Source organism: Tauraco erythrolophus, chromosome 3 (genome assembly GCF_009769465.1).
Source record: "Tauraco erythrolophus isolate bTauEry1 chromosome 3, bTauEry1.pri, whole genome shotgun sequence".
Classification (NCBI taxonomy): Eukaryota; Metazoa; Chordata; class Aves; order Musophagiformes; family Musophagidae; genus Tauraco; species Tauraco erythrolophus.
In genome coordinates, this window is record NC_141467.1 from 80,274,220 (window position 1) to 80,290,894 (window position 16,675).

Here is a 16,675-nt window from a genome sequence, read left to right on the forward strand (position 1 = left end):
TTTCATGTTCCTGAAACCTTTTACTGAAAATGAAAATTGGATTCTTAGTAATGAATAGCTTGATTGCTGTATCTGCAATGTAATTGATCAGGTTTCTTTCTAGTACTCTTTTCTTTTAAGCTTCTCCCTGTAAGAGTTCTTACTCATACATGGTAATAATTTTACTATCCATAAAATGTCATTGTATTTTTCAATTTCAGGAGACTGGTATAAGCCCTTAGACTGCTGTTATTCTTCCTTCTTATCTCTGTTTTTTTCCATATTCTTCTCCTGACTTAATTTTGTCTTCCTTCTTCAGTTTCCTTGTTTTCTGAATATGTCTCGTTTTCTGAATATATCTCATTTTCAAGAGCCTTGTACTTTTCCTGTCCGGTGCAATCTTTAGAATCAGACTTTTCTTCTTTGAGCCTTCTCTCTCCCTTTCCTATTTTGATTGGAATTTCTTTACCCAAGAAAACTCGGGTAGCTAATTAACTTAAAGTACAATTTTTATTCCTTTTCAGGATCCAACAGTGAGTCAGTTTCTCAGGCTGGTACTTCTGATTTTCAGTGGGATTTAAGTCATGCTCAACCCCCTGTTGATGACGAATGGTCTGGGTTAAGTATGTTCCTCTAAAATGTTCATTAACAAGTTTTGTAATTACTGTTACTTTAAAGTGTAGTATATTAGATACATGTAAGAGCCACTTGTGAGCATCTGAAGAAAAACCTGGAATGTTTCACTTCTGTAGGGCTAATTGACAGTTTTAAGAAAGCAGGAAGAAGTATTTTGATGAGTGGTAATAGAAAATGATTAATTTTTAGAAAAAATATTTGGTTATTGAAATTAAGAAGTGAAAGAGAACTCATGCATTTTGAGCTAATTTTGGCTTTTGCTAGGAAGTCTTGGTAATTAATTAAAACAGTCTTAATTTACTGCAAATGATGAGAAAAATATACTGCAAGTCTGCAACAGAGTCTGGGTATTTAGCAGATTGTGTTTGAGTCACAGAGTTTGCTTTTACATGTTGATACCTTACTGAAAATGTAATGTGACAGAAGACTTGTATTTAATCTAACTTAACTTGTTTAGCAAACGTTAGGAAGTTTACTTCCTAATGTGTGTAGAAAGCACATGCAGAGTGAAATCACTGAAATTACTTGGGAATTATAGTGAAGTTGGTGTACTCTCTCTGTTCCTCTCCTGCCAATTTTAAAATACAGTTGTAGTTCTTACCACAGTCTCTCCCTGAACAGGGCTGTGGTATAATAATAAAGTTACAGCTATTCCTAGATATTTACTAGTGAAACTGTACCTCTGAAGAACGATTTCAGCCTTAAATTCACTTTTCAAACAGCCTTATCATTTATATCTTTATTCAGTCAGATCTGAAAATGTTTTAAGAAATAGTTTAGTGCCTCTCATTTGGTCATTGACCGAACCGGTGGAATGAGCTGCCAGGAGCCCACAGGTCATGCGACACCGGCTGACAAGAGCTGGAGGCAGCCAAGCCCCTTCACGTGCATAAAGAAGCCCTTAGGGAGCACTAGTGACCAAGACATGGCTGTTGGCAGCCAGGGCAGAGTACGGCAGTTTGCATGGAAGGGTGTGCAGTAAGGGTGCTGTAGCTCTGCCAGCTTGACCAGGAAGTGATGGTATCCACCTGGCAGGAAGCCATGGCCTCTCTAAGCTCTGCACCCACCGTGACTGATGCAGCTTCCCAGACAGAGCTCTGGTGGGAATGTGCTGCCACCCGGGTGTCAGGCTACAGGATGTGCCCAGCTCTTACAGGAGTATGGGACAGCAGCAGTGAGCACACCTGTGGGAGATGCACCCAGGTAGAGGAACTACTCAGTGACAGAGCTCTGGGTGGACATGAGTAGGTGGTATCACGGAGTGCAAGAGAGAGAGACTATGGGAATTGCACCCTACTTTTCCTAAGACAGCCCCAACAGGCAGACAGGATGTGTGATACAGAGGATTCCCTGTCCTCTCTCTGCCTGGCTGAACCCAGTGACTTAAGGGACAGAGGGTGATGGCAATGCCTGGCACAGCAGGCACATCTCCTCTGTGACTACCCCACTGTCCCAGGTGCCCTTGAATAATAGGTATGAGGCTCTGCAAGTGCAGCCAAACAATAAAGGAGAGAGCAATGGCTTGGAAGAGTCGCTGAGATTGTCAGCCTACATTCTGGGTCAAAACTGCTTCCATAAAGAAAAAAAAATGGGTTGTTATCATAGGAGACTCCCTTCTGAAGGGAACAGAAGGTCCAGTGTGCAGACCAGACCCACTTCCTAGGTAAGTCTGCTGCCTCCCTGGGACCTGGGTTAAAGATATGAAAAGAAAACTTCCTACCCTGGTACAGCTCTCTGATTATTATCCATTCTTGATTTTTTTTTTTTTCAGGTAGACAGTGATTAAGTTGCAGTAAGAAGTCTGAGGGTAATCAAGAGGGACTTCAGGGCCTTGGGACAGCTGGTTAAGGGATCAGGGGCACAAGCAGTGTTTTCCTCTATTCTTCCAGTTGCAGGGAATGATGAGAGGAAAAAACACGAGGAGCCAGCAGGTCGATACCTGGCTCTGAAGCTGGTGTCACCAGCAAAATTTTGGGTTTTTTGATCGTGGCTCAGTCTGCATGATACCAGGCCTGCTGGTGACAGACGGGATACATCTCTCTCAAAAAGGGAAAAAAGTCTTTACACAGGAGTTAGCAGGGCTTATTGAAAGTGCTTTAAACTAGATTTGAAGGAGCAAAGAGGTAAAACCAGGCTTGCTGGAGATAAACCTGGGGCAGCACACCAATGTTTGGTGGTGTACTAGCAAGGTCCGTCAGTCTACTATCTCAGTAGAGACAGGGGATGGAGATCCGTGTGACAGCAAAGACGCAGGGGTTATTGATCTGAAAGAAACCACAGAAGTGCCTGAGATGTAGGAGTTAGGACTTCTCCCCCTGAAAAAGGTGGCAAGATCAATAGCCCAACTGAAGTGCATCTACGCTAATGCACACAGCATGGGCAACAAACAGAAGGAGTTGGAAGCTGTTGTGTAGCAGGAAAACTGTAATATAGTTGCCATTACAGAAACATGGTGGGATGGCTCGCACAACTGGAGTGCTGCAATGGATGGCTATAAACTCTTCAGAAGGGGATAGGCAAGGAAGGAGAGGTGTTGGGGTAGCCCCGTGTCTTAGGGAGTGTTTTGATTGTGTAGAGTTTAATGATGGTGACAATAGGGTTGGGTGTTTATGGGTAAGAATGAGGGGGAAGGCTGACAAGGCAGATGTCATGGTGGAAGTCTGTTATAGACCACCTAACCAGGATGAAGAGGCAGACAAAATATTCTATAAGCAGCTGGGAGAAGTCTCACAATCACTAGCCGTTGTTTTCCTGGGGGACTTCAACTTACCAGATATCTGCTGAAAATACAATAACAGCAGAAACAGTCTGGGAGGTTTCTGGAGTGTATGGAAGAGAACTTCCTGACACAGCTGGTGAGTGAGCCAACTAGGGAAGGTACCCCACTGGACCTGTTACGTGCAAATAGAGAAGGACTTGTGGGTGATGTGATGGTTTGAGGCAATCTTGGGCATAGTGATCATGAAATGATGTGAGTTTTTGATTCTTGGGGAAGTAAAGAGGGGTGTCAGCAGAACTGCTACCTTGCACTTCCAGAGGACAGACTTTGACTTGTTCAGGAGCCTGGTTGACATAGTCCCTTGAGAGGCAGTCTTGAAGGGCAAAGGAGTCTAGGAAGGCTAGACGTTCTTTAGGAAGGCGATCCTAAAGGCGCAGAAGCAGGCCATCCCCATGTGCCGAAAGACAAGCTGGCAGGAAAGAAGACCAGCCTGACCAAGCAGAGAGCTTTGGCTGGAACTCAAGAAAAAAAGGAGAGTTTATGACCTTTGGAAGAAGGGACAGGCAACTCGGAAGGGCTGCAATGATGTCATGAGGTTATGCAGGGAGAAAATTAGAAGGGCCAAAGCCCAGCCAGAACTTAATCTGGCTACTGCTATAAAAGACAATAAAAAATGTGACTGTAAATGCATTAACAACAAAAGGATGACTAAGGAGAATCTGCATCCTTTATTGAATGTGAGGGGAAACGTAGTGACAAAGGATGAGGAAAAAGCTTGAAGTACGTAATGCCTTCTTTGCCTCAGTCTTTAATAGCAAAACTAGTTGTTCTCCAGGTACCCAGCCCCCCTGTGCTGAAAGATGGGGAGCAGAATGAAGCCCCTGTAATCCAAGGGGAAATGGTTAGTGACCTGCTACATCACTTAAACACACACAAGTCTATGGGGCTGGATGAGATCGGCTCAGCAATAGTGTGGGAGCTGGTGGAAGTGCTCACCAAGCCATTTTCCATCACTGAGCAGCAGTCCTGGCTTACCAGGGAGGTCCCAGTTGACTGGAAGTTAAGAAATGTGACACCCATCTACAAGAAGGGCCAGAAAGAGTATGGGGAGAATACAGACCTGCCAGTCTGACCTCTGTGCCAGGCATGGTTATGGAGCAGATCATCTTGAGTGCCATCACATGATCAGGCCCAGTAAGTATGGGTTTATGAAAGGCTAGTCCTGCTTGACTAACCTGATATCCTTCTATGACAAGATGACCCCTTTAGTGGGTGAGGTAAAGGCTGTGGATTTTGTCTACTTAGCCTTTAGTAAAGACTTTGACACCATTTCCCACAGCATTTTCCTGGAGAAACTGGCCGCTTATGACTTGTCTGGGTGTACTGTTTGCTGGATAAAAAACTGGCTGGAAGACCAGGCCCAAAGAGTTGTGGTGAATGGAGTTAAATCCAGTTGGCAGCTGGTCACAGGTGGTGTTCCCCAGGGCTCAGTACTGGGGCCAGTTCTGTTTAATATCTTTATCAGTGATGTGGACAAGAGGATCGAGTGCACCCTCAGTAGGTTTACAGATGACAACAAGCTGGGCGTGAGTGTTGTTCTGCTTGAGAGTAGGAAGGCTCTACAGAGGCATCCGGACAGGCTGGAGCAATGGACCAAGGCCAGTTGTATGAGGTTCAACAAGACTAAGTGCCAGATCCTGCACTTGCATCACAGCAATCCCATGCAATGCTACAGGCTTGGGAAAGAGTAGCTGGAAAGCTGCCTTGTGGAAAAGGACCTGGGGATATGAGCTGACGGCTGAATATAAGCCAGCAGTGTGCCCAGGTGGCCAAGATGGCCAACAGTGTCCTGGCTTGTATCAGAAATAGTGTGGCCTGCAGGACTAGGGAAGTGATTGTTCCCCTGTACTTGGCACTGGTGAGGCCAGACGTCAAATACGGTGTTCAGTTTTGGGCCCCTCACTACAGGAAAGACATTGAGGTGCTGGAGCATGTCCAAAGAAGGGCTACGAAGCTGGTGAAGGATCTAGAGAGCAAGTCCTGTAAAGGAGCAGCTGAGGGATTTGGAGTTGTTTAGCCTGGAGAAAAGGAGGCTGGGGGGAGACCTTACTGCTCTCTGCAACTACCTGGAGGGAGGTTGTAGCAAGGTGGATGTCAGTCTCTTCTCTCTAGTAACAAGTGATAGGACAAGAGAAAACGGCCTCAGGTTGTGCCAGGGGAGGTTTGGATTGGATACTGACAAAAATTTCTTCACTGAAAGGGTTGTCAAGCGTTGGAATAGGCTGCCCAGGGAAGCAGTGGCATCACCGTCCCTGGAGGTGTTGAGAGAGACATATAGACGTGATGCTTAGGGATGTGGTTTAGTGGTGGACTTGACAGTGCTAAGGTTAATGTTTGGACTCAATGATCTTAAAGGTCTTTCCCAACCTAAATGATTTGTATTATTCTATGAAAAAGTTGTCAAGAAGTTGACCAGAAAAGCTGCCTTGCATGTTACCTTCTGTCTAAGAACAGCTTCCTGTTTAACGACTGCAAAAGTAGAGTGAATTGATGCATTTCTTGATTCTACTAGTTTTGACATGACTGCTTTGACACCAGATCGTTTTGAAACTTACCTTTTGTCTTCTATCTGGTTTAAGGATAAGGGAAGTGCATTTCAGTTAATCATTTGAAAGTGATCAGTTTTACATACTATCAAAAGCATGATTGATTCAAATTTCTGAGCATAGAATGTTTATGTCTGTAGCTTCTGTTAATAGAGGAATTTGGCTATTTTCTTTAAGCAACTAATGAGAAGGCAGTAGATAAACGATAAAATGTTATGTTGGGCATTAATTGTTTTTCAAATCAGTAAATTTTAGTGTCCGAAGTAAGTGTAATTGAGGTAATATTTTTATAAGAAAGCAAGAGATGGAAAAGTATTCTAAGTAATCTTAAGATCTCTTAGTGTATTTTTTGTTTCATAATATTTGCCAGTAAATGTAATCGGGTTTATTACTGCTTTTCATTTTGACTTAATTTTCAAACGTTTAAGCTGAATCCCACTGTAGTTGGCAGACCAAGTTTGCCTCTTCTCCTTCGGTTTGGCGTAGACCGAGAGAGAGAGAGATGTATTTGTGATGTTGATATAAACATGAAATGAAAGGCGATCTCTTACGAGGTGTTCTGTTTTAAAATTGGCTTGCTGTAACATTCAGCTAAACAGTCTAAGTCTCAGTTCTTCCCTTCAGATATTTTTAATTTTTTTTATAATTGACCCTTTAAATCTCTTTCCTATGTGGCAACATAAATATGTGCCATCATAAATGAACAATAGCAAAATGGAGTAGGGACTCAGTCTTAGGAAAAAAAAAAGGTTATTAAAAAATGTCAGTGTTATAAGATGACTTTTGGCTTGGATTTACACTTTCAGATATATCACTCTTAAAGGATTCTTACTAAAGTAAGATTGATCAGTGTTACAATTTGTCTTAATTTTTTTTCACAAGCTAGGGAGAAGGTTTAAGATAGAGAACAACTCTTAAATTTGTTCCTTTTCGTGTAGTCTAGAAAAGTATCTCAAAGTGATTGCATCTAGCTAGCTGCTGCTGTGACTAGTTTGTAATCCCATTGCTCTAAAACAACCAAGTCTTGCTCATTACTTATAAAAGTCTTCCACCTATCATTAAATCTTTACATTTCTTTCAGAAATACAGGAGATAGATATTTGTACCTTGATATCGGGATGTGGTTTTATGCATAGATACTTTTTTTTTTTCATTTTTAAACTGTTAAAAAGTGCCTGTAAAGTAAGGAGACATTCCTGAAAATCTTGCTCATCTTTGTAGATGGACTTTCTTCAGCTGATCCCAGCTCTGATTGGAATGCACCAGCAGAGGAGTGGGGAAACTGGGTAGATGAAGAAAAAGTTGCTTCTGTTCCTCAACGTGAAGAGATACCTGATGTTCAGAAGGTAAAAGGTGGTATTTTCTCCTTAGCTCCAAGACTTTGCCCTTACCACTGCCATTTGTTAAAATAACTTAAGGCTAATGATAAAGGTTATCTCTCATCTCTTTTACACTGATAAGAGTAGCACAATTGTGTTTAATGTGTACACAGAGAAAGAAAATGCTGAATGTTGTTGTTGAGAAAATAGAAGCCACTTAGCTCCATGTCAGATCTTACTGTCTCACCATAGTATAAGGATTACCTTGTTGTTGTAGGCTACTAAGTGAGGATTTAGATCTTTTTTCCATAAATACTTCTTAGCAATATTTAACTCTGTGTGAAAAACAGCATTCCATGCCACCAGTACATGGTGCTCTGTTGCCTTTTTCATTCCCAACTTCTGCACTTCCATTTCCAGACAGCATGTAAAGAATGTAGTCTTCCTAAAATGAACTGAACAAATAAGATTGTGTTCATTTATACTTTTGTATGCAATTAAATTCCTAATAGCTATTAATTTGAATTTAGTCTATAGAAAGTGTGTTTCATTGTAATTTTAAATGTTAAATACCTTATGTTCCCATATGAAGTCTTCAGATAATGAAAGAGAAAAAGCAGAGACGCTTCTTCAGAGTTCAAGTGGGAAATCCAAGAAAAAGAAGAAGAAAAAGAAGAAGCAGGGTGAAGAAGCTAACTCTCCTGCACAGGTAAATGGAACAAAATTTGGGTGGTCGGAAAGGCAGTTTGAGAAATTCACAAAATCAACTTATTTTTGTATATTAGTAACTTAAGCAGTAAGTATTTTGGGGAAATGTGTTTCCTTATCTTATTGGATTGTCTACTATTGTTTCTCAAAAGTTAAAGTAAACCTTCTTTTGTTAGTATTTCCTTTAATTTGAATGATTCTGTGTTTGACTTCTGAATACAATGTAGTCTTGCTGGATTTATGGAAGGCATGAAATATGTGGGAAGTATTTATCCTGCATTATTTATTTTCTATCAGATCAGGATTCTGTACTGTAGGGATGCGTCCAACAGGAACTTTCCTCTGCATGGGAAGCCTCTTCCTCCTGTCCTTTGAAAGACAGCTGCTTCAGTGGGCATAGCTAGCTAGGAGAATGAGAGAAATGGAATTTTTCTTTTAGGCTGTCTTCAAGTACAATTCTATGGGAATACAGTGTTTTTCTGAAGTACTGTCATAGCTTCATTTATGTGAAGTGGTAAGTATCAACTCCTTGAACTCAGTAGGTGGAGCTACTCTGAGTCAGATTTGAATGAGAGGTATATTTGCAAACTGAGGATGGTTGGAGTTTTCTGTGTTACCTAAATAGCTTTTGAAGAATTACATTGAAACAGATTTGTTGTAAAAATAGCAAAAGCAGATTGCGCTTCACTTGGCAGTTGAATCATGTTTGAATAGATGAAAACAAGTACTTTTCTAATAGGAAAATGCTTTTAGTAGCTCATGCTCAGAATACGTCCTGCTTCTGCTTGTAGTGGCAGCCATTCATAATTTGTTCTTTACAAAATGTTAAATGCTCGGTTGAATCCGACTAGGTGAGCTGGAGAGGGGAGGAATGCATTAGTTCGGTCATTCTTGCTTTGGATTTCCTTTTTATGATTATCATGTTTTCAGTCTGAGATTTTATTAAAACAATTTTAAAAGATTGAATTGCTGTTACGTAGAATTCTTTTAATGTTGTCTGTGTGGAGATGGATGTTTGTGTCGATTTGCAGTGTTTCTTTTGAGGCAAATTCAAACTGAGGGTACTAGGACTGCAGCTTTTTTGTAGTTGAAGTCTGTTGTGTTGTGGTATCTGCAGTGACTCTAGGTGTAACAGGTGTTTGCCCATGTCTTGCATAGATCTTCAGATTAGTGAGTGCATCCTGAAATTTCTTTATCCATTGCCTGTGAGCTGCCTTTTAAGTTGTATATGTCAAATGTCATATTAACGTCATCAGGTTCATTTATTCTACCCATCGGTCTCCAGCCATTCTGATTTTGTTACGTTTTTCTTTCAATCTATCAGTCTGAGATTGTCGGTTTAGAGATGAGAATTTCTCTGTATTAAATTTTTCTGGAAAATTGGGAGGTGTTGCTTGATAGGAGCAGACAACTAATACACCACAGATAAGTTATCCTTGTTCTAGCAGTTTTTAATTTAACTTGCCAGCCCTACTTCAAACTCACTTAAAATCTGTATATTTATTCTCTGAAAATTGAACATGTTCATTTAAACAGCACCATCTTTCTCATTGATTATACTTAAGTGTTCATAGTCATATTTGTTGATTTCAGTGTTTGTCAAGGCAGTGAAAGCTACTGTCAAAGCTAGATGTAAGGCAATATATGTTCCTTTGTAAAGAAATCAGCAGGCTTAGACTGTGACTGTGTTTTTGCAAGGTTCCAGGGGAAGTAAGTGGAAGAACAATGTTTCAAGAAGGTACTTCCAGCTTAAAACTGGAGGCCTGTGTTCTATTTATTGTTCACCACCACAGGATTCTTCTGGTGCTATAAGCAAATGTTACTACTCTTATTCCTCATGTAAAATGTAAACTTTCCACCATTAGAGTGTTTAAGGAGTAAAGCTTGAGACTTGCATATTTTGAATATATTTTCAGTTTCTGTGCTGAGAGGTTTGTTTTACAGGCATCATAGCAGACTAAATAGGGTTGCAAAAATGTTACTAAAGCTTGATGTGATAAAACTGTGCAGGTTAATACGCAAAGCTTGCATGTAGAAACATTCCGACAGAGCACAGAATTGAGAGCAGTCAAGGCTCATGATACTTCTGCAGAGTTTTTAGAGTAACTTCAGTTTAACTTCAGTGTCTTGTAATTTCACAAGAGTGTGAAGTGCAGTTCATTCAGAGATTGGGAGTTTTGTTAGTAAATTGCATGAAGAGTACTGCTTTCTGGGCTTTGTTGGCTTCTATGGGTGTTTTTGTATTATGTTCTATAAATTTTGAGTGTTGGCATAGGCTAATATGAGCCCACTACTTCAATATTTTTTTTTTAGACAGGTTTTCTTAGTTAGAAGCGGGATATGGCAACGAAACTAATGTGCTGGGAGGAAGAGTCAGAACTTTACTGCAAACACAGGCTCTCTTTTTTCCCCGGCTCCCCCCACCCCCTGTTCTGTAGGACACTGAAGAATTGGATAGAGAAGCTGGAGAGGAATTTCAGGAGGATACCTCAAAAGTTCAACCACAGCAGGAAAAAGCTTTTTCTCTGAAGACCAGAAGTACTAGTGAACTGGCTAAGGTAGGGATACAAAATTGAATTTATGTTTCATTTTCTGACTTGGAAGTGCTCAAAGTCTGTTGAAACATTAATTTGTGTAGGTAAGGTTACAGTAAGAATACTGCTTGAAGCTATATGTTTATGAGTATAAAGATGATTGAGAGGTCAAATTTTAGGTATAGGTCAGTTACGAGTTTTAAAAGGATGTCTGCTCTGAAAAGCAGTATCTTCTAAATCAGTAGTCACTTTCATGACTGTCAAGTTATTTTCTTGTTTGAATATTCAAGCAATAGTTTAAAACTTAGAAATCTGGAAACCTAAGAACTAATAGCATATTTTACTGTTTCATTGCAACAGAATGAAGTGTTACTAAGTTATTGTATTCTGACTTAAATGCAGTCTAAATTTGATTTTTAATGGCTGTGCTCAGCTCAGTGTTAATGACTAAGTAAGACAAGTTTTAATTTGAACCAATTCACAAAGTGGCTGCTTCAGCTCACAGTTGAAACAGATGTCCTAGGAAATACAAGCTCTCTTTAATCTTTCTCCAACTAGCAGCTTTTTTACATACTGCTGTCCTACAAGCATCATGTTGTAGGAAGAAGTACAGTATTTAATATTTCTAGTGGTATTGGGTTTGTGTTCCATAAAGAGGGAACAATAACAGTGAGACAGCAGTGTGGTATCACAGAATATCTGTCAAAATATTGAGTTTTACTTTTTAATTGCTAAGCATTTGTTTCACAAAGATAACAAGGCCTTAGGATTCAAATGAAAGTATTAGAATGGAATCTTTTACGAGAGGCTGCAGATTACCAAAGAAAAAGTACAGAAAATGGTTATGTGCCTTGAAAAGCACATTCAGACATAGTTTCAGCTTATTCTAAATATCCTATGTCAAAGTAGAGCTTTTACTGTAATTATTTAGTTTTGATTCAGTTCAACCTTTATTCAAGGTTAGCAACAGCTACCTGTCCTGACTAGTGCAAAGTTGGTTTTGTGGGGGTGTTTTCGAAGCTGTATCTGAAAAAGCAGACATCAGCCTACGTGTGCAAGTGGCTTTATTCCTGGCAGTATGTGGGTTTTTTTTTTAAAGAGCTTAGAAGCAAATACATTATTTTGTATTAGAGGCCATAATTGAAAATGTGTAGATAGAAAACTCATGTTTGGATTGTGACATCAAGGTGGGTTTTTTGACATCTAGAAAGAGGTGTACTGGTACATCCCAAAAGGCTAGCTTTTGCTGCTTAGAAATCCAAATTGATTTGAGAAGCAATTTTCATCTACAGGTGATGATTCTTTTGATCTGCAGTTAAGATATTTTTTTTTTCCTCACAAGGTGTTGGCACTGTGAAAATATCAGCCCAGTTTCAGTGGACTTTGCTGAATTGTTTAGTGTTTAAAACCATACCAAACTTCCTAGGTGACTTGATGGCATCAGCTCTGATGTAGACCTATGCTGGGCGCTATTTTTTGGAGGCTTGAGTGCTCGTGTTACTCTTGAGTCTTAAATTCAGTCTGTTCATATATGTGCCTATATAGCTGTGTTAGTGGTAATTTTGTGAAACAAGATGTCGTCAGTGTTAAACTTGGTGTGGGGGCAAAGGACAAACAAAACTATCATTAACAACATTGCCCGGGAGTTAATTGGACTTCATAAAGGAGAATTTGTGAATTGTTGTACCTGACAATGTAGATAGTCTGTCAGTCCCTACCAAGTCTCCTTGCCATCAGATTTTGGCTTTATCGTGATTTCACACGCAAAGATGCCCTCTGATGGTTTTTTGACTTGACTGTTCCAAAAAGTTTTAGGAACAGTCTGTGACTGATGTGTGAAATGGATGACTTAAGTTTCCAAGTTTTTAATTAAAGCTGCTTAACTTCTTGCTCAGTATGATATGATTAAAAAGAAAAGTAAGAAAGTGTATCTTTTTGGGTTTTTTGTATGTTCTGAGTAATTTTTTTTTGAGATGCTTATATTACAGTGATGGAAACTGTACAAACTGGTGGCTATAATCTAGGATCTGTGTACATCCACATCAAGGGCTGGATGTAGACTGTTTTGTTGTGATAGTTCCAGGTTCTGGCTGTTGTGGCACAGCTACAGCCATGACTTCTTAATAACATCCTGAAGTTTGGGGTTTATTGCTAGACTGAGGTACCGTTTTCTAATACACTCTGACAAATAGGTCACTTGCTGTGGGATAATACTTTTTTTTATGTTCTGACTTTCCTATTGGGATGTCAAAATGTGGCGTTTTTTTTGCATTTTGACTTCTATTTTACTGTGTTTTAATTTCAATGAGTGCTACATAGTAAGCTACAACTACATCTTGTCTCTGTAGTGGAAACCTTCAAATTACTCCTAGTATTTTTTTCAACTGTCTAGTGTATCTTCTGCTTGGTAGTGCTTCCTACAGTAGTTTCCACTGAAATACTTTCTTTCTGCTCTCACAAATATCTGTTATTCTAATATAAGCATACAGAGGGGTTTGAGCGGTTGATAGGAATGTCCTCAAATGCTTTCTAAATACTATAAAAGTTTGATTTATTTGGGTTTGAATTGTGTATTTGGACTTACACAGCTTGCCTGTTTGCCTTGCAACCAAACGTATGTGTCACAACCTTCCATCTCTTCTGAAGTGTGTTCTAGAATCTTTTTAGGATCTTAGTGATTTCTAGATTGTTCTCCCTTTCTTTGCATGTTATGTATTTTAAGAATTAACTGTTTTGTGTGATTAATCTTCACTTGTATGTAACTAAAAGTTTTGGCACTAGATGGCAGTCATAGTCTTGCAGCCTTGGTTTAAAGTTTTTAAGGCTTTGAATACGGGCTTAATTTTTCACGTCCATGTTTCCAGCAGCTGCTAAGTATACTGCCAAAATGACTCCATATAAGAGTGCTTTACTGTTGTATGACTAGGTAAACTTTTGGAAACTTTTTTTTGTTTTTCAAATAGCCTGAGGAGGCGCCTTCACTTGCTGTTTCTACTGAGCCATCTGTAATTGTATCAGAGAGCAGTTCTGACAAGATCGCTTCCCAAGTGCCACAGATGCTGCAAGAGACAGATGTTTCTAGTCCCAATATTAAGCAAAACAGTGTGCCTCCTCCACAGAGTAAGTATCTCTGAGTACAACTCATTTGTATGAGTACGGGGTGTGCTTTTTTCCCGTTGGAGCATATATAGTCAGAATGCTTTGCCCTGAGGTTTGGGTTGAGTGCGCCATATCAGGTACTTAAGTATTTCATTTCTATATCTTGCTGTATTTCAGCTTTCATTGAAGTAATTTGACAAATGTGCTTTCACCATGAGGTAAAGCTGGCTTCGTATGCTTGAATGACTGAAAATGTCTGTTGGCCTTGTCCAGTCCTTAACAGACATTTGGGCGTACTCTTCCCCATCAGGACTGGAGCTCCATGCTGTGACTTCAGTAGTTCTGCCAATTCTGTTTCAAAGGCCTGCTTGAGAGTCTTCAGTGGAACAGATGGGTACTAACATAGCAGCTGACAGGATGTTTAGCTACTAGAAATCTGGAAAAAAGTACAGCAATTCAATTTTCAACCTACTGGGTTTTTTTAACTTCTCAACTTAGCTTATTAACATCTATTTCCATATGCTTCTGTGAAATGTAGTAATCATGGAGTAAAAGAGTTGCTAATATGGGAGTAGAAAGATACTGGATGATGCACTTATTTTTGTTGTAGCCTAACAGCACATACATCAGGCTGAACTACTGCAGGTATATTGCTTTTTAAAAATATGCTGTTCCTGGAGACGTCAAACAAACCTTCTGTTGTACACGTGATTGTACTGAAGTACTCGCTCAGACAGAAAAATTAGAAAGGAAGTCAACATGTGAAAGGCATGGCTTTAAGGAAAAAACAAACCACCCAAATAAATACTGACATCTTCTAAGTTCCTGGCTAAGTGTTGAAACACTAAACCAGTTTTTAATGACTGCAAAAGAAAGTAGATGATTTCATAATGTTAGATTCATTCAACTGCATTAATTGGCTTCTTGGTTTTGAATACATTAGAGAGTCTTTCAAGTCAATGTGTCAATTTAGAACTTCTATTTGTTCTGGTTTTAAAATACGAAGGCTTTTGTGACTGCTTCATGCCTCAGCAATTGAAAAAAAAACAACGATCTCTTATGCTCAGCATATGAAATACTTCACCTGATTTACCACTTTTGGCAGCCAACATGTTTTAAGGCAATCTGTTTTAATGAAATAACATACGCTTCTTTATGTGATTATAGATTCCATGTAACCACATCTTTATGTAGTTCCTTATTTTTAAAAATACTCTTGTGACATGTCACTTTTATTTAGTGGTTAAAAACAGTGTAATCTGATAAAAGTGAACATTTAATGTCAATTGTGTACGTGCACATTATTTCCAGTTACCCCAAAAATAGTGACAACTCTACTGCAAGTAATAGACTTACAGAATTAGTTACCTTCTTTGTGTATCACTCTATGTATTTGGGGTGTAAAAAAGTAGGCTGAAATTAGCAAATGTTGGTTTAGGTGCACTTCAAGTTAGACTATTTGGGAGAAGCAGGTAAATGTAACTCTACTTCAAAAATCATGCTAGTTGATTGTTCTGAGTTATTTCATAACAACATGGAGTGTACTATATAGGATTTTAAAAGTCAACTCTGTGTAAACTTTCTCAGTACTAACACTGTAGTTATGTGGGTTTTTTTTAGCTAAGTCTGAAGAAAGCTGGGAATCCCTCAAACAAGTTAAAAAGAAGAAAAAAGCAAGAAGGGAAACGTGAACTTCCTGAGATGGACACGTGTTGCTGAATATTGTCGTGAAGATTATGCTGTTTATGCAATAATTTGTGAACATGTACAGAATTTTATATAAATTTCAAACAATTTTTAAAAACAGAACTGCTGTGAACACAAACATCTTTAAAAAGGAATCAAAGGAAAGTAACTTTATGATATAACAAACAGAACATGATACATTTGAAAGACGTTCTGAAGAGTCTGTTTTTCCAACTTTTGGAGAGAGATCTTAAAAAAAAAAAAAAAAAACTGGTTTTACAACACAGTGCCCTGTTTACAACAGATTATACTCTCATCTACAGCTGCGGATAAAAGGTTAATTTCAAGGAAGGGTTTTCTGTAAAAATAATTGTCTGTACAATAGTGGGTGTTTCTTGCCTCTCTTATGAGTGATGCATCAGAAGCACAGAATGTCAACCATTTGAATTTGTTTCATGCCTAAATCAAAGTGCTTTGATTAAATACGTAATCTGCCATATCTTTACAGTAAGTTGGTTAGCAAGTCTGCTAGCTGTTACAGGAATCACAAGTGCAAATCATTAACCATTTGTACAGTCAGACCTTCATGGTTTATTATATGAAGTTAACACAATAAAACTGCTTTGGGTTAAAAGTTTGAGAATGTGATTTGAAACTTGAGTATGGTTCATGAAGTTATTTTTGATAGTGTCTATTACCTTACTTGAATTACTGAAGATAACAGTATATTTTTAAGAATGCAGTAATGTGCATAAAATTGGTTTTCTCCTTCATTCCCTACAGTTCTTGGTTGATTCAGACTCCCATCTAAAACTGTATTATTTGAACTTTTAAACTCATGGAATGAATTAAAATCAAACGTTCCCTTCCCTTAACACTTTTTATCATACCTGATTCTGTTCTGCCATACCCAGTTCTGTTCTGTTCTCAATTACTAAAACTCTGAAGAAAGCAAAGTGAATTTTTTTCACTCACAAATTATTTGGAATTTCAAAGATCTGTTGGAGAACTGGAGTGGTTTCAGACAGCTTTAATTGACATTGTCAAGACCAGTTATCAGGAACACATTTTTTTACTGCCTTAACCTGTAGTATGTAGAATATGTCTAGACTTCTGGACAGGAGTTAGTGTTTTTTTTATATAAAAAGATAAAAATTCATGCAAGTATAGCAGTTGTAAAATAAAGTTCATTTCCCGCTTGAAACTGTTAATTAAAATGGTGTTTAAGATGTGTTGTCATTTTCAGGCACTGTGTAATTACATGGTATCAAACTGGCAGATGTGTTTGTGTCTGTAAGGTGCATGCTCAGCCATGTACACTGTAAATAGCCTTTACAAAAATTTGTTTGATAAGGATGGTAGTTAACATCACCTGGTAAACTCACCTAA

General features: G+C 38.8%; 1 protein-coding gene across 2 annotated transcripts in view; it reads left to right on the plus strand.

Annotated features, from left to right (window-relative positions):
* MTDH (metadherin) overlaps positions 1 to 16,071 on the plus strand; it is a 41,535-nt gene extending 25,464 nt beyond the window's left edge. Inside the window, exons 8-13 of one of the 2 annotated variants that reach the window (XM_086609485.1) lie at positions 504 to 602; positions 7,162 to 7,293; positions 7,859 to 7,968; positions 10,406 to 10,525; positions 13,465 to 13,621; positions 15,221 to 16,071. In XM_086609485.1, the coding sequence (XP_086465611.1) occupies positions 504 to 602; positions 7,162 to 7,293; positions 7,859 to 7,968; positions 10,406 to 10,525; positions 13,465 to 13,621; positions 15,221 to 15,291 (689 nt within the window). In that variant the 3' untranslated portion in view covers positions 15,292 to 16,071. Of the gene's footprint in view, positions 1 to 503; positions 603 to 7,161; positions 7,294 to 7,851; positions 7,969 to 10,405; positions 10,526 to 13,464; positions 13,622 to 15,220 lie in introns of both variants that reach the window. The other variant, XM_086609483.1, reaches the window with a different exon arrangement.
* The last annotated feature ends 604 nt before the right edge of the window (positions 16,072 to 16,675 follow it).